Source organism: Bos taurus, chromosome 13, assembly GCF_002263795.3.
Source record: "Bos taurus isolate L1 Dominette 01449 registration number 42190680 breed Hereford chromosome 13, ARS-UCD2.0, whole genome shotgun sequence".
NCBI lineage: Eukaryota > Metazoa > Chordata > Mammalia > Artiodactyla > Bovidae > Bos > Bos taurus.
The window spans coordinates 32,259,343-32,281,122 of NC_037340.1; the positions used below are offsets into that span (position 1 = coordinate 32,259,343).

A 21,780-nucleotide genomic window follows, 5' to 3' on the forward strand; every position below is an offset into this window, starting at 1 on the left:
CTAAATACTTCTTCTCTTCACATTCCACTGTTACTGTCAGTTATTTTCTAAGACTTTAAGGCAAATTATATGGTATATGATACAGTATATACTTAATACCAGAGGTGGTCATCCCATTTTCCAACCCCCCAATGGTTTACCTTTACTAAACTATAGATCAAAAATAAAATTTAAGCAATGCTACAGCATGAAGTTTGATAGAGAGAGAGATGTGAGGGATGCCTGAATTTTGTGTCAGTGTAATGAAAAGGGTTCCTTACTGTGAAAATGATAGTAATGCTACTCTTCTTAAATTCAGTTTAAAAAGAGTTATCATTTAATTTAACATAGTTTCAATGGAAGTGAGTTATGTCTATGCTTGAAGGGGTTCTAAAATGAAAATATTAGTCTTATTGGAATGATGCAAAATAACTTATTTTGTTATATTGATAGGAGGGGCCATCAAAATGCTTGGTGTCCTTTCCATGCTCAAGAATCTGTTAAGAAGCAGAGCAGTGGGAGTTCCCTGGTAGTCCAATGGTTAAGACTCTATGCTTTCACTGCAGGGGGCATGGGGTTCTGTTCTTGGTTGGGGAACTAAGATTCCACATATGACACCATTCAGCCAAAAAACAAAAAAAGAAAGCAGGGTAGCAGATTTTGGGTGGGATGGAGGAGGACATTTGTGTTGGAAGGCAGAGAGAGGGGTGAAAAATGCAGAGAAACAAGAGTTCTTTGCTTCCCTTTCCATTATACCTCTTGCTGCCAGCTGCTCTCATCCTTTCCTTCCCCCTGAACTTCTTACTCTTGCTAATTCAGATTCTATGGAATCAGAGCTCCTGTTTTCTGCTCTCCTGCCAAGGGCTGGGTGCCGGGGCAGAGCCTCAGAGGCAGTCTGGGGTGTTGTGAGACCATCTGCATGGCAAGAGTGTTGCTTACCACTAAACTTTCAGGACTACACATCCACCTACCATCACAGTATTCCAAGGATTATTGTGAAAAAAAAAAAAAAAAAAAAAACAGTCCAGTTTACAAAAGTATCTTAGTTTGTAAAGCCAAAATTCAAGAGTCGTGTTTATTTACCTCTTTTTTGATTTTTAATTCCTAAAAATCACACTAAAAATTAATTTGATTTCTCAGCCCCTTAGATTATTGCAATTCCCCTCTGGGTACAGTCCCTCTCTTCTGGTTGAGCACACACAAAACCTCACAGTCTTCCTGTGTTCATAGTGGAACCACTCTCCCATTCTTGGGTGAGGTAAATTCATTTCTCTTTTATGATAACCTTTATTTATTTAATTTTTTTTTAAAGATATTTTTACATGGACCATTTTTTAAAAGTCTTATTGAATTTGTTACAATATTGCTTCTGTTTTACATTTTGATTTTTTTTTGGCTACAAAGCATGTGGGATCTTAGCTTCCCTATCAGAGATTGAACCCACACTCCCTGCATTGGAAGACAAATATTTTAACCACTGTATTCCCAAGGAACTCCCCTATAACTAAAGGTTTGATTCCCATGAAAGTTGATTGATGTCTGATCTCTGTATTAGAAGATTTGCTGTCTGAAAACTAAATTTAACCTTTTTCCTCCCATAAGATAAAGCAGTATTTGTTTTCCAGTTATGGAGGAGCATCTTTGTCCTGGACTTTGTGGGAATAGTATTTTCTAAATCTGTTGTGTAGTATCTTGGGGCTACAGATCTCCTGGGTCCAGCTCAACATCTTACACTTCCACGGTGCTGACAGATGTGTTGTTGGTTGCATGTATGATTTAATGAATCATTAAGTGGAAGACAAATGGTGAGCCAGTAATCATTAAAAAAAAAAAAACACACAAAAAGTGAAAACTCACCACCTTGGCTAGACATGCATTGGAGGCATAAACTGAGTATCTTCTAGAATAAATTTTTAGTCTCATTGATTCCAATTTATGTCTTAAAGCAAACTGTATATTTTTTCCAGTTAACTATAAAAGAGAAATTACTGTAGAAATTTAAAACACTTTTGACTTCAGCATGCATTATGATTTTAAAGAACCTTTTATACAATTTATGCCTTTCTTAAAGAGTTTTGCAGTTTCCCAAACTATTTCATCGTCCTTGCTTTGTGTTTCTTTCAAAAGAGCATTTTATTTTATGTTGGCTGTCAATTAGCAGATTCAATCCAGGAAGATGAGGTCCCAGCTATTGACCTAGTGACATTTTGTATATGCTCTTCATTGTCCTTTTTATTGTTTATGGTAATGTTTTCCTTCTATTTAGACATTTATTTTCAAGTATCAGGGCAACAGGAAAAGGAAAAGCCCCCTTTCTCTCAGTTTCTCATAGCTTGCAATTTTAGCTCTCAGTATCTGTTGTGCTGGTTTACTGTGGGAATTTGTACAATTTGGGGAGATAGAGGGTCAGCAAACCTATGCATTCATTGAGAAATAAGTTTTAGTTCTTTGATTTAAAATGAAAAATATTCTTTCTTTAAATGAAGAGAAAAGTCTTGTATTTTTTCTTTGTTCATTTATATCCCTTTTCTTCATTCTTAGATGAGAAATCATCCCCCCTTTTTTTATATTTCACACTTTCTACCACAATACAAGCCAAACTTCCAAGTTTCTAAAAATATTTATTTAAAATAGCTTCCTCTTCAAATAAACCTCAAATAAGTCTCGTTTGAATCATCTCACTTACATGGAGAAAATTCCAATTACACATTAAACTAGTAAGATCTCAAATTACATTAAGTTAAATTTAACATTACTAACTCAAATGTATTTTTATATAAAAATATAATGATTTTATAGTTAAAACATCTTAGAAATGTCTCTGCTGTTGCCCAGATGAACTGTTGACATTTATCTTCCTCTTTAGTGTTTCATGGACCTTAAATTTCATATCATACTGTGTGGTAAGTGTATGAAAAAGGTCACTTCCTTGTCAGATACAAAGAATTGCAATTATATGCATATATAAAGTGTAGTCTATATGTGTATATAGAGAGTAAGCTATATGCATATATAGTGTAGACTGTATGCGATATATGATGTTGGCTATATGCATATGAATGGAGAAGGCAATGGCACCCCACTCCAGTACTCTTGCCTGGAAAATCCCATGGATGGAGGAGCCTGGTGGGCTGCATTCCATGGGGTCGCTGAGGGTCAGACACGACTGAGCGACTTTACTTTCACTTTTCACTTTCCACTTTCCTGCATTGGAGAAGGAAATGGCAACCCACTCCAGTGTTCTTGCCTGGAGAATCCCAGGGACGGGGGAGCCTGGTGGGCTGCCGTCTATGGGGTTGCACAGAGTCAGACATGACTGAAGTGACTTAGCAGCAGCATATGCATATGCATATGAATACTATAGGCTCTATACACATGGACAACTGTCCAGTTTCTTAGCAAATTGAATACTTCTCAGAAAATCTGAGAAGTAACATAATTTTTCTCTCTTCCTTACAAATAAATGAAAGGGTTATGACTTCACATGACTTGTAAGTAGAATTTTATATTACTTAAAAGACGAAAGAAAAGATTTTATAACACAAAGCACAGAAAGATATTTCAATTGTTGACTCATTTCCCAATCATCTTATATGCAAAATGCTATCAGTAATGCTTATTCATCTATATTATTGGCCTTTCATAGAATATTGCCAAGTTTATAGAATATATTGGGAAGTGTAAAGTAGCAAAGGAAAAAAAAAAGGTAAAAATTTAAAAATTATTTTACTCTGAAGGAAAAAAAATAATGATAAGCTATTACTGAGAGGTACCAACATGTAATATTCTGCTTTCCTTGTAGCTCAGTTGGTAAAGAATCTGCCGGTAATGCAGGAGACCGGGTTCAATTCCTGGGTCAGGAATATCCCCTGGAGAAGGAAATGTCAACCCACTCCAGTGTTCTTGCCTGGAGAATCCCATGGACAGAGGAGCCTAGTGGGCTACAGTCCATGGGGTCTCAAGAGTTGGACACAACTTAGCGACTAAACCACCACAATGTGTAATATATTCTAGAGATTAGAAAATGAGACTCCAGAAGCTATTGCTTTAATTAAAGATCAAATCACGAGTGAGTGACAGAGCCTGGAGGCAAGTTCTGCTCAGTCTGTGGAATCCGTGGCCTTTGCTTGTAATGCCTGTGTCTTTGGTCTAAAAAGACCAAACTAGAAAGTGCAGGTGACATATACATTGACATAAGAAGACATATTTATTTTCTCTTCTCTTTCTTGTTTTTCTAGATTAAGGAAGTTGGGTTGTTATCTCTATTCTTTTTTTTTTTTTAAAGAACCACACATTTGTTTGGCTACACCGCATCTTAGTTGAGGCATGCCGGATCTAGTTCCCTGACCAGGGGTTGAACCCGACCGAGTTCAAGTCCCTTGCACTGAAAGTGAGTCCCTTAGCCACCAGATCACCAGGGAAGTCCCTGTTACCACTGTTCTTAATCTTTGTATTTGCCTCACTTCTCAACTCATCTGATCTCTAGCATCCTAATGGAAAAACAGACAAATATCTTTCCTTTCTTTCTTAAGGCACATGAAAGAAATGCAATGTGGTGGATCTTTGGAAAATTCCCCATCTTCATTTCAGGAGTCAAGACAATTTCATAGTCACTTTAAACCTAAGTAAAAGAAAGAATAAAAGGAAAAGAAATACAATGTTTTAGGCATTAGTACTACCAAGATTGTTTCAAAAATATTGTTCCCTGAAAATCCTTTCCCTGGGTAATGTAATCAATTCCTTTTGGCTTCTTTTGCAGTTGAAGGCAGTGAAAGCTTATGGACTAAGGATCCATTGACCAGCATTTACTATCAGATAAATTCCAAAGCTGCTTTAACTTGGCACCAGGCGAGGAAGAGCTGCCAACAACAGGATGCCGAACTCTTGAGCATCACAGAGATACATGAGCAGACATACCTGACAGGTAATGATGTGAAATGAAAACAAAGTTGTGAGGTCATGATTGTTGTCTTTCTATGTGTGCATGCATGCTCAGTTGCTCAGTTGTGTCCAACTCTTTGCGACCCCATGGACTGCCAGACTCCTCTGTCCTTGGAATTTTCCAGGCAAGAATACTGGTGTGGGTTGCAGTTTAACTTAAAAGCAGATAGCACAAATAATTATAGATATCATGATCGAGTCAGTCCTAAAGAGATGGTGCAGGAGGCATGACAAATGTGAAACCTGTAAAAGACACCTGAAGTGACAAATAGGTTTTGTCTCATGACCCAACTTTTTAAAATTTGTTTATTTTTTAATTGAAGGATAATTGCTTTACATAATTTTGTTGCTCTCTGTCAAACCTCGACATGAATCAGCCATGGGTGTACATATGTCCCCTCCCTCTTGAACGTAGCCAAATTTCTTCTATCAGTTGTGACAGTGTCTGGAACCTGTGCTGAGAAGGATTCTGAGGATTAATCTGGGCTCAGAGTAGAAGATGCCACGATCAATTAGCAATGTTTTAGACACAAGACATGGGTGCCAGACAGGTCAGGTATTCTAGGTGTAGCCTCAAGTCAGTGGTTTTCCATTAGCATTGAAGAATTTACTCCCACCACAAACAGGGACAAGAGCTGGTTTTTTGTTTTTTTTTTTGACCTCCTAGCTCTCAAATTCCCAGACTACTGGTTTTCAGGTCTTACTGTTTCTACAATTTTTTTTTTTAAGCATTGGTTTATATGTGAAAATGAAAAGAATTAGTGTTTGCTTGAGATGAGAAGTTCTGTTTTAACTTCTGTAATCCACACTCGGGGAACAGAGAGATCAGGACCAGAAATAAGTATGAGATTAAGAGCATCCCCCATTTCCTGCTCTAGAGTCTCTCCTCCCATTCACCTTGACCCTGCTTCTAGCTTAATCTATCTCTGTTCTGGTCACCACCATGTTGAAAAAACCCTTAGTGGCTTCTCGTTTCTTATCAAATAATTAACAACACATCTTTGCCTGACTTCCAAGGGCTGTCACCTGTCCACTGAGTGCTGCTCCCCATTGTGCTTTTCACAGTCTTGACAGAAGAAAAGTTTTGGGTTTCTCATCTAATGTCTCATACTTTCTCACCTCCACATCTGTTTCCATGGCATTTTTTGTATCTGGGATTCCCCACATGTTATCCAGTTGAAAGGCAATCTTCTCCCTTTGTGTCTGCATTTCTCTTATTTGTCTACCAGTTTTATAAAAGTTACTTATATATGTTCTACTTCCCCTAATATTCATTTGTTTTAAATTCATTCATCATTCTACAAGGTGGTATCTGTGCATGGAGCACTGTTCTAGGTCTTAGGACATAATGATACCAAAGCCAGTCATATCCTGTCCACGTGGAGCTTAAAGTTCAATGGGGAAAACACATAAACAAGAAAACAAACAAATAAATACAAATTATCATTAAATGCCACAGAGAGAGCAAACTGAATGCTGTGTAGAAAAAGGATTGGAGGGGCAGACGGCTGAAAGTGAGGGATGTCTTGTGACTAGGTATGTCCCCACCCCCAGAGAGATTCACAGCAGAACCTTCCAAGGAAGACAGTATTGAAGAATATTTGCTAACTGACAAATGAGGATGCAACACAAGAAAAGCAATTATTTATAAATTCAGCCTCACATTTGGACCAGTGGTCAGTTTATGGCAAGAAGACAATGGTTCTTAAGTGTGAAGTTGCTTATCCATCACTAGGGAACTTTGTTAAAGTGAAGCTGCCTGGGTGCACACCCCCAGAGAATATAGATTAGTAGGTGTAATGTGGGAGCCCAGGAATCTGCATATGATCAATTTTCCAGGTGATTCTGGGGCAAGTGGATGAGGACCACACTTGGTAAAACACTATATTCAGTACCCGCTGTGTCAAAAACGCCTACTGATTCCATCTGCCTGGACAGCAGGCAGCAGAGCTCAGAGGTGTAGGGCACAGACTTAGGAGCCTGACTGCCTGAGCCCCTGATCTGTGAAGCTGGGGGATCTTGGGGGTAATACCTGAGGCTTCTATGCTGCAGTGATATCATCTGTTAAGGGAGAAAGTGTGTGTTACCTGGTATGGGGGACAGAGTTGTCCCCAGCCTTACCTCATTATCTAGGACTTTGCTTTCTCCAACTCTTTTTGGATGATATCTCCATCAAGTGAAACACATTTCTCCTATAAGTTACTATTTTTAAACTGAATTTCAAGATGCTGGTTGCATCCTATTTTAGGTAGAAAAAAATGTAACATGCGTTATATTTTAGTACAACTTTGTGAAATATACAAGGCATTATTAGGAAAGATTTTTCTGCTTCTTGCCCATTTCTGAGGACTAAATCATGAAAACTGGCTCCACTGTAATGAAAGCTTTATTGCAATAGTTAGGCACCAAGTACAACTTTGAAAACACCAAGTATAACATTTTTCCTAGTAGTGTAACTGCAGCCGCCATTTTCTTTCCGGCGTTATTAAGGAAACTGAAGACAGAAAAGCGCTGTGACCTCACCGGGGTGTTGTCCTGGTCTGTGTTGGTCTTTGGGGCCTTTGTATGTAGTGTTGGGACAAAGTACAGAGGGATTAATGTTTATAACCATGTATCAAGATAAGGAGAAGAGGAAAACAGACAGAGATAGATGAAATTTATGTAGATGATGAAGGAAGAGAAATGATGAGCTGACAATCCTGGTGTGATGTGTGCTGGCTTGCATGGGTGAGAGAAAACTCTATCAGTTGAAATGGTTTCACTTGGCTTTTTTTTTTTTTTTTAATGGGTCTGTTTGTGTGTTGTGTTATCTTGACTCTTCTGAGTTTTGCTTGTTTTCTGGCTTTCCAGAAGCGAAGGGACAGAGCACAGGTTACTTTTGGACTCTCTTTCCAGCTGCCTAGAGCAAAGGGGCCACGTGGGCAGGACAGCATCACTGCCCCAGCCCTCCGCTCACTTCCACATTTCTGGCTCCAGCTCTGCTATCAGGCGCTGGCTGCAGGAAATGCTTCCCTAATCAGCAAGGGCTATTATTGTGTCCTCAGGGGAGCAAACAAGCCCAAAGAGATTTCGAGGCAGAGTTCACCTCAGATACTTAGCTGAATCTCACCCAAGCCTCTGGAATTTCAGTCAGCAAATTTGAATTGAAATCCGGGTAAGAATGACTTCTCCAATGAGATGTGTAGCATTTCCTGCCTTTTCTTTTCTTTCTTTCTTTTTTTTTTTTTTTTTTTTTTTAGTCATACTGCACAGCATCTTAGTTCCCTGACAAAAGATCAAACCCATGCCTCTGCATTGGAAGCACTTTGTACCACCAGGGAAGTCCCTCCTGTTTTCCTTAAGTTAGAAATACCAAGCATGAGGAGACAAAAGGAGTCTAAGGGAGAATTTAAAAATTAATACAGACTTTTGTTTTTCTGGAAAGAAGGTATTCATGACATTTGGAATTTATTGGCATAAATTGGCGAAGACTCTAGAAAATGAAGGTGTGAGTAGGAGATTGTCATTCATTCCATTCTGGGAAGTAGATCACTAAAATTTTTTAAAAGCCACAAATACAATAGTTATACTTTTAAAATAAAATATGATTTATTTTATGTGAGAATTTTTAAGAGTAAATTTCATTTGACACAAAGGTATAAGCCTCTTTAATGACTCTGAAATCAAATCAGCTATTATTTATTAAACAGCTTTTGTGTGTCAGACACAGCTTTATTTCTAAAGCTGATGCTAAAACTGGTAAATAAGAATTACTGTCTTCACTTTATAGACAAAGTAACAGAAGGAGGGATGAGTTAAGCATTTTGCCTTATCCCAGATGTTCAGAAAATAACTGAATTGGAATTCAGCTCTGTCTTTCCATTACACTCTGCCCAGGTCTCACTCACAAAATAAGCAAAGATCTGATGGTCCCCAATGCATGAAGGAGAATTCTTAATTTAGATGTCAACAGCCCCTTGTTCTAGAAAATTCATTCTAGTAAACTGGCAATCTGATTTCACATTATCTGCTGAAGGCAATGGCACCCCACTCCAGTACTCTTGCCTGGAAAATCCCATGGACGGAGGAGCCTGGTGGGCTGCAGTCCATGGGGTCACTAAGAGTCGGACATGACTGAGCGACTTCCCTTTCACTTTTCACTTTCATGCATTGGAGAAGGACATGGCAACCCACTCCAGTGTTCTTGCCTGGAGAATCCCAGGGATGGGGGAGCCTGGTGGGCTTCCATCTATGGGGTCGCACAGAGTCAGACACGACTGAAGCAACTTAGCAGCAGCAGCAGCTGGGTTAACGGCTTCTGCCCAGCAGCCAATTCTTACATCACCCATCGTCACTTCATTGTTTCTTCTACTTCTGCCCTCAAAAATGTTGGGACACTCAATTAAATCTTCAGTTCTTGAAACTGATTTATAACTATGTATGTGCACAAATAGGATTTGCAGAACTGAAATAAGGTACAGGAAGTGAAATTGGCTTGTTTACTCTGATTGTTTTTGCCAGTTTCCTATGGTGGAGGCTGGAGAACACATTGGACCACAGTATAGAAAAGAAAAATATGGTGTAATATTGGACATTACTATGTCTTATAACTAAGTTTAAAAGTAGGTATTAACCATTTCAGACAATGCATGAATAATAATTAAACATTAAAAAGTTTAGCATGTGGAATTGATGCTTTGTGTAATAATACTAAAAACATTTGGTAATCTTTTTTATGAAATTACAAACACATTAGAGAAAAAATTGTGGAAGATACTCATCAGGTTTAAGTGACATATTTAATACAGAGTTTGAAATTTGTCAGTTGCACTTTTTGTCAACTCTAATTCAGCGTGGAGTGGTGGTTGTAGTTGCTAAGTCATGTCTGACTCTTTGCAATCCATGGACTGCAGCCTGACAGTCTCCTCTGTCCATGGGATTATCCAAGCAAGAACACTGGAGTGGGTTGCTGTTTCCTTCTCCAGGGGATCTTCCTGACTCAGGGATCGAACCCAAGTCTCCTGCATTGGCAGATGCATTCTTTACCACTGAGCCACTTCAGTTCAGTTCAGTTTAGTCACTCAGTTGTGTCTGACTCTTTGCGACCCCATGAATCACAGCATGCCAGGTCTCCCTGTACATCACCAACTCCTGGAGTTCATTCAAACTCATGTCCATCAAGTCCATGATGCCATCCATCCATCTCATCCTCTGTCGTCCCCTTTTCCTCCTGCCCCCAATCCCTCCCAGCATCAGAGTCTTTTCCAATGAGTCAACACTTCACATGAGGTGGCCAAAGTACTGGAGTTTCAGCTTTAGCATCATTCCTTCCAAAGAACTCCCAGGGCTGATCTCCTTCAGAATGGACTGGTTGGATCTCCTTGCAGTCCAAGGGACGCTCAAGAGAGTCTTCTCCAACACCACAGTTCAAAAGCATCAATTCCTCGGTGTTCAGATTTCTTCACAGTCCAACTCTCACATCCATACATGACCACTGGAAAAACCATAGCCTTGACTAGACGGACCTTTGTTGGCAAAGTAATGTCTCTGCTTTTCAATATGCTATCATTAACTCTTTAATCAACTAAAAAGAATATATAGAGAACAACAGATCTAATTTTTTTTAAGTTATAAGTAATAAAAGGTTAGAGTTTTTTAACATAGGAGGGCTGAGGTCCATGTTGCTTCTGTTTTGTTCTTTATTCCATCTCAAGCCAAGCACAGACTTTGAAACATTGTAATTAGGATTTATTAACTGCCTAAATGGGCTTCCCAGTGGCTCAATGGTAAAGAATCTGCCTGCAATGCAGGAGACGCAGGAGACCCAGGTTTGGTACCTGGATTGGGAAGATCCCCTGGAGGAGGGCATGGCAACTCACTCCAGTATCTTGCCTAGAGAATCCCATGGACAGAGGAGTCTACAGTCCATGGGGTCACAAGAGTCGGACAGGACTGAAGCAAGTAAGCACGTATGGGCAACTACCTAAATAAAACATTGTTTGTAGGAGAACAAGCACATAGTGTTTAGATTTTAATCATCATCTTCATGAGGAAAAAATTGATTTTTAAAAATATCAATAAAAGATTCTGAGAGTAAGTTCTGAAATATGAGGGCAGGGTAACAAGAGTGATGGATTGAAATGTGTATTCAGCTTCTCATGATAGGAAATGCTGACTTTTATACAAAATCAATCTTATTTTTTCTCTAAAATGTACTAAACATGTTTTGGTTTGAAGATAGTCTGAGAGAGTCTTCTCCAAATTAAAAGCATGTTCACATGATCCTGTAATAGTCATCAACATGATGGGGGCTGAGGCCTGGTCATATCTGAGTTAGACTCCCAACAAGGACATTCCTTGCTTATCTATGTTCTTAACTTAGATGTTACCAGTGGAGGTAACAGTTGTACTTGCTTTTAGGTTGTTAGGCTACTCAGAGGAGATTTGCAAGACATGATTTTCATGACTTCTCTCTAATACATTTTGATTCAAGTACTTAATTCTGAATTTTATTTCACCATCTTTTCTGAGTGACAGTTTTTGTTTTGCTTCTGTCTTATAGGTTTAACCAATTCTCTGACTTCAGGACTCTGGATTGGACTAAACAGTCTAAATTTCAACAGTGGATGGCAGTGGAGTGGGGGCAGTCCGTTCCGATATTTGAACTGGTTACCAGGTAGGATTAAGCTTGTCTGATTTAATCGGTGGGATTAAGCTGGTTGAATTCATATACATTTAATTTATCTTGGTACCTTGGAGATCTCCATCAGCTCACATGTAGATCACGAAGGGCATAATTGGGAGACTTCATCAAATGCAGTCCATTTCTTACCTTGCTTAGAAACCTGCCAGCTAGATTCGAATACACTAAAATTATAAGGATATTCCAGCTTTCTGGGAAAAGGACTTGTCTGGAAGGATTATTGCACAAATCAATAGAGGACTCAAAAGTATATATTCTCAGAGTATCCTTGATTCTCTAGGTATTATATTCAAATATTTTATTTTATATTTATGAGATATTTATATAATATATAATGCTACATATTATATTCAAAGATTTTATGCATATTTATTTGCATATACACACACTATGGATTTAAGAAATTTAAATTATTTTGGGCTGGAGAATTTCTCATTATCTTGAGCCATGAGATATTTGCCATATTTCTGTCATCGTGATCATGATCTGAAAGTCTACACTAACATCATTTTCTCCTGTTTTTAATCAAATAGAGTTGGATTAAAAATAATTACAGCCACAGGTTGTAATATTCCATACTAGCATTATCATTCATGAACAATTTTGTTAACAATTTGTAGTTTAGTTGTCAAAAAACACAGGGGACAATCAAGCCTGCAATAGCTTTCCAGTTTTTTGAAGGCCAGAGAAGGCTCTGAACTAATTTCTTCATTGTCATGACACAGAGGTTCAGTTCAGTTCAGTTGCTCAGTCATGTCTGACTCTTTGTGACCCCATGGACTGCAGCATGCCAGGCTTCCATGTCCATCAACAACTCCTGAAGTTTACTCAAACTCATGTCCATTGAGTTGGTGATGCCATCCAACCTTCTCATCTTCTGTCATCCCCTTCTCCTCTCACCTTCATTCTTTCCCAGCATCAGGGTCTTTTCAAATGAGTCAGTTCTTCCCATCAGGAGGCCAAAGTATTGGAGTTTCAGCTTCAGCATCAGTCCTTTCAATGAATATTCAGGACTGATTTCCTTTAGGATGGACTGGTTTGATCTCCTTGCTGTCCAAGAAGACTCTCAAGAGACTGGTTTGATCTCCTTGCTGTCCAAGAAGACTCTCAAGAGTCTTCTCCAACACCATAGTTCAAAAGCATCAATTCTTTGGCGCTCAGCTTTTCTTACAGTTCAACTCTCACATCCATACATGACTACTGGGAAAACCATAGCTTTGACAGAGAGATAACAGAATATAAAAGGAGACTAAATGATAAAGATGCAACTACATATACAGCAATTATTCTGAGAAAACAAAGGACCAGTGATGACAAAAAGTCTTCCATCTTATCCACCAATACCAACCCTTGTTAGTCACTTCCGGAGGCAGTGGTCCTCAGCCTTTTTGACACCAGGGACTGGTTTTGTGGAAGACAGTTCTCTCATGGACCAAGAAGGAGGAGTGATGGTTTGGGGGTCATTCAAGAACATTACATTTATTGTGAACTTTACTTCTGTTGTTATTATATTAGCACCACCTCAGATCAGCAGGCATTAGATCCCCGAAGTTGGGAATCCCCTGAGGCATTCTCTACCGAGTATGATTCTAAACTCCCAACCCACACTCCATCCTGTACTAATCTTGATTTATTAGGAAAGCATGCAGGAAAGGATTAGTGATGTCTGCAGTAGGTGTGGGAAAGGATGGGTCATGTCTATTTATCATTTCTGTGATGGAAAATACTGGTGTGGTGTTTTTTCATATGATCAGAGTTCTTTTTAAAGCCATTGAATGATTTTTGCTTTTGGCTTAGAGGATTAAACTCTCCACTTTCTATGTTATAGTCTTATGATATTGAAAAGAAAAAGAAAAGCTTTGAAATAAGTAGGTGATATTTGGAATATGCTAAAACGTGAGAGGGGATTTTTTAGAGGAGACATGTTGATTTAAACATTAGATTTTACTCTGCAATTTGATTTTCAAAGTATTGCTTCAGTGCACGATGGTCACAAGTCTGTCATTAGCATTAGCTCTGCTCTCCTCTGGATATGGGAAGTAAGCGTTGCTGCAGGGGAATATAAGATGTGCTTTTTTATGAGTGAGAATTTGATTTGTCTGCCTTCTGACTCAGTCAAGTTAAATTGGAGACTTCCAGTTGACTCAGTCAGATGATTGGATAATAATTATTTATTGGAGGATTAGAGTTTATTCTTTGCTGCTTAATTGTTATAGATTGTTAGATCATTTTATTACTCAGTTTGAAGTGACAGTTATTGTTAGATTTAACCATTTGCATTCTAAGAGTTCAGTGAGAAAATTGAGGGGTTAACTTCGGTGAAAGTGAGGAATAAAATTGGAATACTAATGAGAAAAGAGATATCCTTTCTTACTAAATCAAATTCCTGAGAAGTAGGTTTGAGATCAAATCAACTTCTGAAATGAGAGTTTCTTCAAACAAAAATTAGAAACCTTGTGGGATATTAGAAGTGGTTAATTGTATAAACTGTTTAATCAGCATTCAGTTTAGTACTTCCAAAGTAATACATCTATTACAGTGCATCTACTTTTTTTTTTAAGTGCATCTACATTTTAAGTAACAATATTTTATACAAATGACATGGAAGTGTGAATGCAAATAAGTAACTGTAGTAACCATTTAAGACAAATAATTGATATATTAAAGTTGGTATTGGTGTTCTATTGGTAAATAGCTATATCACTATGATTTAATAGTTATATATTAGTTAAGTACTACTAGCTGTGAAATATTGTTTCTTGAAAGTTTCTTTCTAGTACTGGTACCTTATCTCTTAGTTCAGTTATAGTGGAAGTTTGGCCATAAAACCAACACATTTAAAAAGGTTTATCCTTATCACTAACAGTTTTTTCTTTCTGTGCTATTCAAGCAACTTCCAAACACTTTTGACAAAGGTTTTATGGAGCAGGTAATGTGATTCCATCTTGCAGGAAGGGAAAGTGTGGCCCAGACCCAGTTTGTATACATGTCAGAAGTGACCAAGCACAGTCATAAAGAAAGTGTGACTCATCATCCTGTCTTCTCTTGGGAGCTGCAGCTAGCTTTTCCAGTCCTGGTTTTAAAATCATATATTAAAGTGATAGAAAAGCATGAGAAATGTGGGTATTGATCCTTGTATCAAGTGCATTCGCCAAGCTGACTTGACCTGGTGTTTTAATCATTTTCTAGTAAGCAATGGGATGAGAGGTTAGCTGTTAAAAATATTCTTCAATAGGCTGAGTTTAAAATCTTGAGAGAGAGTCTGAGCTCTTGGGAATACTTTGTCAGCATTTAGGGTGGCATATTACTACTTCTAGGCTTCCCTAGAAGTAGTTGGCTTAGCTAAAGAATCCACCTGCATTGCAGAGTTACAGGAGATGCAGGCTTGATCCCTGGGTGGGTAAGATCCCCTTAAGGAGGGTGTGGCAACCCACTACAGTGTTCTTGCCTGGAGAATCCCACGGACAGAGGAGCCTGATGGGCTACAGTCCATGGGGTCACAAAGAGATGGACATGACTGAAGCAACTGAACACACACTGCTACTTCTAGCAGCTCTTCCTGTAAGTGCATGCAGAGAAGCGCAGCCCTTAGCACAGCAGCCATTGCTGCGCGTTATTACTCTGTAGTCTGTAACCAGGCAACAGGTCCTGCTCAGCCATTGGTCAGTGCCTCAGTGGAATCTTCCCACAAGCAACCAACCATCAAGAAAGGACAGTTAGTGAGGAGATTCAGACAACAGTGGAGTGGTGGTCTGAGGTGGATCGTGGTCTTCTCCCTTGAGACCCTTCAGCTCACTTAGCCTTGGGCCAGAGGGCTGGGGGCTGTGTCTTGCTGGGCTCCAGAGCCCCCACCAAGGCCAGCCACTAGCCTTGGACTGGGCCTTGAGGCAGTGGCGAACCTCTCCCCGTTACTGCCTCTGTGACCTCGTGGTGGTGGCAGTCTGCCTGGGTCACAGTCTGTGGGACCTGGTCTCCCCTCTTTGGGTGGCCTGAGGAGCCTGAGGGCCAGTTGGGCTGGATACCTAGCTCCCTTCAGAGATGACAGCTGGGCAGAGTCAGGGGACCTGGTCCTGAGGGAGCCATCAACTGAGCTCTGCCTCTGCTTAGCCAGGACTGGGACCTTGGAGAGTCAAAGTTGTGCCTTTTTTATCAGGACAGAGAATAACATTCGTTTGGTACAGATTTGCTTCCCTGATGGCTCAGACAGTAAAGAACCTGCCTGCAATGCAAGACATGGGGGTTCAATCGCTGGGTCGGAGATCCCTTGCCTGAGAATCCCACAGACAGAGGAGCCTGGGGGGGTACAGTTCATGGGGTTGCAAAGAGTTGGACATGACTGATGGACTAAGTGGGGACTTCAGTAACTTTGGGGTTCTTGGGGGCACGAGACACCTATCCTCTTACACGGTCCTACAGTAAACAATTCTCTGTTCCAAACTCCAATGTTTTTTAGAATTGTTTGTCCTCCCTGTGCATCGGGGCACATGGACTTGCATTTTTGGTGACATTCTTCTCTTTTTCTCCTATTGCCATCTTTCCTGCCTCTTCTTTCTAACTAGAAAAATTTCCCATGTCTCTAAGCTGGTCCTCACAGTTAGCTTGACTTAGGTTTTTGGGAGGGTATTGACTATGTAGAATATGGCTAGTTTGAAATATTGTGTTAGTTCAGTTGCTCAGTCGTATCCAACTCTTTGCGACCCCATGGACTGCAGCATGCCAGGCTTCCCTGTCCATCACCAACTCCTGGAGTTTACTCAAACTCATGTCCATTTAGTCGGTGATCCCATCCAACCATCTCATCCTCTGTCGTCCCCTTCTCCTCCTGCCCTCAATCTTTCCCAGCATTGGGGTCTTTTCAAATGAGTCAGTTCTTCTCACCAGGTGGCCAAAGTATTGGAGTTTCACCTTCAGCATCAGTCCTTCCAATGAATATTCAGGACTGATTCCCTTTAGGATGGACAGGTTGGATCTCCCTGCAGTCCAAGGGACTCTCAAGAATCTTCTCCAACACCACAGTTCACAAGCATCAGTTCTTTGGCACTCAACTTAAAAGCCCAACTCTCACATCCATACATGACTACTGAAAAAACCATAGCTTTGACTAGATGGACTTTTGTTGGCAAAGTAATATCTCTGCTTTTTAATATGCTGTCTAGGTTGGTCATAACTTTCCTTCCAAGGAACAAGCGTCTTTTAATTTCCTGGCTGCAGTCACCATCTGCAGTGATTTTGGAGCCCCAAAAAAGTAGTCTGCTACTGTTTCCATTGTCTCCCAATCTATTTGCTGTGAAGTGATGGGACCAGATGCCATGATCTTAGTTTTCTGGATGTTGAGTTTTAGGCCAAACTTTTCACTCTCCTTTTTTACTTTAATCAAGAGGCACTTTAGTTCTTTGCTTTCTGCCATAAGGGTGGTGTCTTCTGCTTATCTGAGGTTATTGATATTTCTCCAAGCAATCTTGATTCTAGCTTGTGCTTCATCTAGCTCAGCATTTCTCATGATGTACTCTGCATAGAAGTTAAATAAACATGGTGACAATATACAGCCTTGACTTACTCTTTTCCCTATTTGGAAGGAATAGGGAAGTTGTTGTTCCATGTCCAGTTCTAACTGTTGCTTCCTGACCTGGATACAGGTTTCTCAAGAGGCAGGCCAGGTGGTCTGGTATTCCCATCTCTTTAAGAATTTTCCACAGTTTGTTGGGATCCACACAACAAACTCTTGTTATTTACCCCGCTATCATACATAAAATGAGGGGCTTCCCTGGTGGTTCAGATGGTAAAGAGTCCACCTGCAGTGCAGGAGACCTGAGTTCAATCCTTGGTTTAGGAAGATCTCCTGGAATAAGAAATGGCAGCCCACTCCAGTATTCTTGCCTGGAAAAATTCCATGGACAGGGGATTCTGGCAGGCTCAGTCCATGGGACTGTAAAGAGTCAGACACGACTGAGTGACTAACACTTTCAAACTTTAACTTTCATACATAAAATAGCCCAGTGTGAAAACTGTTCACGGTTTAAGATTTAGCTTTATTATTTGATCTCATTGGGGGAAAAAGTTATTTCAAAGAAGTAAACTTACTGAGGCTTCCTTGGGCCAGTGGTTGGGATTTTGCCTTCCAGTGTATGGGGTACAGGTTCAGTGCCTGGTTAGAGAGCTGGGATCCCATGTGCCTTGCAGCCAAAAAAAAAAAAAAACCCAAAATATAAAACAGAAGCAATATTGTAACAAATTCAATAAGAACTTTAAAGATGATCCACATCAAAAAAAAAAAAGTCTTAAAAAAACCCAAAGAAATAAACTTGTATAATCAACATTTTAAGTACTGGGATGAGCCAACAACGGAAAAACAAGTAGTATCCAACATAGCTTTTGCTCTGTAGGCAGTAAATATTTCTTTGTGAATGTATAGCAAAAAACTGGGGATCCATTAAATGCCAAGGATAAACACATGAGGTTGTGAGGGACTATCTACTTGTCATACTATAGTAATCCTAATTTTATTTTATTTTTTTCTCCAAAGGAAGTCCATCAGCAGAACCAGGAAAAAGCTGTGTGTCACTTAATCCCGGAAAAAATGCTAAATGGGAAAATCTACAGTGTGTTCAGAAACTAGGCTATATTTGCAAAAAAGGCAACACCACTTTAAATCCTTTTGTTATCCCCTCAGGTAAGTGATCTATTTGATCTGAAGTACATAAAATAATTTAGAGGTCAAATGACAGCCTAGTCCTAACTGTCGGCAATGACAGGTTTGATTGATCATTTATGGAGGCAACTTAATGATATTCCTACAAATGTCTTTGTCTTGGTTGCTAACGTTTCCAGAGTGTTCTCGGGTGTTCCAGCAGGAGCAAAACCATTAATAAAAAAAATTTAATAAATAAATAATTGTTAATAAAAATTTTATCTTCACAGCTGCCCTAGGTGGTAGGTATTATTATTCATGTGTTTTCAGTGAGGAAAAAGATATTCATAGGCTGCAAAAAATTGGCACATGTGACAGAACTAAAGTCCAAGCTAGGAAATCAATATCTGAAAAGGGTGTTTTATTATGTCCTCGCTATGTAATGGCCTATCTGGGAGCCAGTGCTATTTGTTTAACATAAACTGAAGTCTTCACTGAAATATAGTAAAACATCCCAGAAGTAGTAACTGAATTCTATATACAGGCTAGACCAGAGGGAAAAAGGGCAATTATGCTCTCTATTATAATTTTATAGAAGAATTAAACTACCAAGGCCAAACTGCATTCCTTCTTCAAACTAAGCAAAAGCGAACTAACTACACTTTTTTTCACTATCAGCTGTTTTGGAGAGACACTTAAAACTTCAAAGAGACTTATGTATGTATGTATGTTCTCTGCTTGGGAAATCTGATAGTGTGGCATTCTTGACTTTTTTTTTCTCTGTGACTTTTAAAAGCAATTTCATTTATTTTAAAATATGGTTGACATAGCTAGAAAGTCCAAGGTATGACATGATAAATAATAATTTCCTCCAATGTCTTATTCAAATATGCATTTATTCTCTGAATAACTGTGTCTGAGTGTATATCCTTACCTAGTTATTCTATGACTATATAAATAAATATGTAATTATTTTTGTATGTTTTATACAAATAGCAGCAGATGATACACTTTTCTCTACTTTTGTTACTTAATAACAATGTTGGGTGTTATTCCTTCTGGTACATAAATAGCTTCTATGTTCATTTTTATGGCTGTACATTAGCCATTGCAGGAAGAGACCATATTTTTTTTTGTTTTTTGACTAGTCCTCTCTTAATGGAGCTTTAGTTTACTTCCATTTTTTTATTATTATAAGCAATGCTACAGTGAATAATTTTATATCTATGTGGTTTCATGTGTCTCATTATTCCTAGAAGTGGAATTGCTGAAGCAGAGTGTAGGTGTGTTTGGAACTTTAATGGATACAAATACGGCAGAGATTGCCAATGGATGTAGATGAAGGTCCCATTATTGGGTTTGATTATACTTTACAGGTTCACCCTTATAACTGTGGGCATGCCTTAGAGAGACTTCAGTAATTTTTATATTTCATCTCCTCTCTTCCTTGCATATGATAAATAGTATAATCCTCCCTCTTGGAAGAGCTCATATAATTCTCCTTCAGAAGATTTGGAATTGCCACTTTGGGAAAGAGGAGAATGGTGGTTTTATCATCCCTGGTATAGTAGGCAGAATTCTGTAACTTGACTTTGTTCCTTAACCCTCCAGTTATAGTTTCCTACCTATTAAGTAGAAATACTAATAATACTTGTTCTCCTTGTGAGTACTTGTTTATATTGTCAAGCACTCAGTCCATTATTCTTGTATCTCTACAAGGCCTGTTACCGAACCATACTTGGGTCTGCTAGCCCATGCACGGTAAAGCCAATGTGCTGACATTAGGTTGCTGTGAAGGAAAGCACAATGTTTATTGCAGGTGACAAGCAAGGAGTCTAGGGCAGCTAGTGTGCAAAACACTTAAATCCTCAATATGTTTTAGCAAAGCATTTTTATTTATTCATTTACATTGGAGTATGATTGCTTTACAATGTTGTGTTAGTTTCTGCTGCACAACAAAGTGAATTGGCTATATGTATACATATACCCCTTCCCTCTTGAGTCTCCTTTCCATTGTCAACTCCCTGCCCCTCCAATCCTACCCCTCTAGATCATCACAGAGCACTGAGCTGAGGTCCCTGTGCTATACAGCAGGTCAGCAAAGCATCTTTAAAGGCTAGGTAAGGGAGGTGGATTGCAGGGTATGTGATAAGCTCAAGTACAATTCTCTGGTTGATGGTGAGGTATCAGGGCAGGGTCACAGGGGTTAATATTATCAATCCTTGGGCACCAACAGGTCTGAGGGCTACATGCCCATGATAATCAAGTAGTTAATTTCTTTCATTTGGTGGTGGTTTTAGCATCTGTAAAACAACTTATTAAACACTCAGAAGACACTGTTGTCTAGGTATTTCAGAGACAAGTTACAGCTGAGGATGTGAGAGTGGGGTCTGTTGAAGGCCCCATAAAGTCCTGCTGGGTTACATGCCTTACTTCACTTGTTAACTTTCACTTTCCATTAGTTTTTAAATTTTCTGTACTTCCTGGATTAGCATTCTGTCTTATTTATACACTCAAATAAGCCTGAGTTTGAAAAAACAAAGAGGAGTATGAAGCACACTCAGTTGCTGACTCTCTTGGGCAAGAGTTCCACCTCATGTACTATTTGTCCTTGCAATGCCACCCTGTTCATCCATGATCCCTGGGTCTCTGGGGCCGCACTGTCCAGTTCAGTAGCCTCTAACCACATGTGAGCACTGAACACATGAAACACAGCTAGTTCCAAGAGAGTTATGCTATAGGTATAAAATATGCACTGGACTTCCAAGACATAGCATGACAAAAAAAGTTACCTCATTATTTTTAATTGACTATATGATCATGTTTTGAATATATTGGGTTAAATAAGATATATTTAAAATGAAAGCTACCTGTTTCTCTTGACTTGGGTACTAGCAAATTTAGAATTCCATAGGTGGCTTCCATTTGTGGATTTCCTTATGCCTCAATCACATAGCATTGCTCTAGAGAAACAAGCCATCTTTTGTGTCTGCCCCAGGTAACCCCTCTTCATTGGTTGTTCTCATATTTTTTAATATTTTAGAAGTTTATCTGTTTAGTTTTTGAAGCCCTTAGAATATGCTGGCATTATTTTCAGCTTCTTGGGCAGCAAAATTAAAATATCCCACCAGAGGGCTCCAGAGAAATACTAAACTTTTTTTTTCTTGGTAACTACTGGAACTATGTACAAGGAATATTTTCTAAAAATATGCATTTTTTGATGCAGACGTAAAGAACAGACCTGAGGATATGGGGTGAAAGGGAATGAGAGGGTGGGATGGATTGGCAGCAGCACTGACACGTGTACCATGTGTAAAACAGCTGGTGGGAAGCTGCTGCATACCACAGGGAGCTCAGTCTGGTGCTCTGTGATGACCTAGGGGATGGGATGAGGGCAGTGGGAGGTCCAAGAGGCAGGGAACGTATGTATGCATACAGCTGATTCCCACTGTTATATAGCAGAGATAAACACAACATTGTAAAGCAATTATATTCTAGTTAAAAATTAACATATGCATTTTTCTATTATAATAATACAGTGTTTGAATAT

The 21,780-nt window shown here is 39.2% G+C and overlaps 1 protein-coding gene across 1 annotated transcript in view; it reads left to right on the forward strand.

The window, feature by feature from the left end:
• MRC1 (mannose receptor C-type 1) overlaps nucleotides 1–21,780 on the forward strand; it is a 113,136-nt gene that overhangs the window by 19,223 nt on the left and 72,133 nt on the right. The window contains exons 4-6 of the mRNA XM_003586772.6: nucleotides 4,739–4,903; nucleotides 11,462–11,575; nucleotides 18,126–18,272. Of these exons, the coding sequence (XP_003586820.2) occupies nucleotides 4,739–4,903; nucleotides 11,462–11,575; nucleotides 18,126–18,272 (426 nt within the window). The remainder of the gene's footprint in view (nucleotides 1–4,738; nucleotides 4,904–11,461; nucleotides 11,576–18,125; nucleotides 18,273–21,780) is intronic.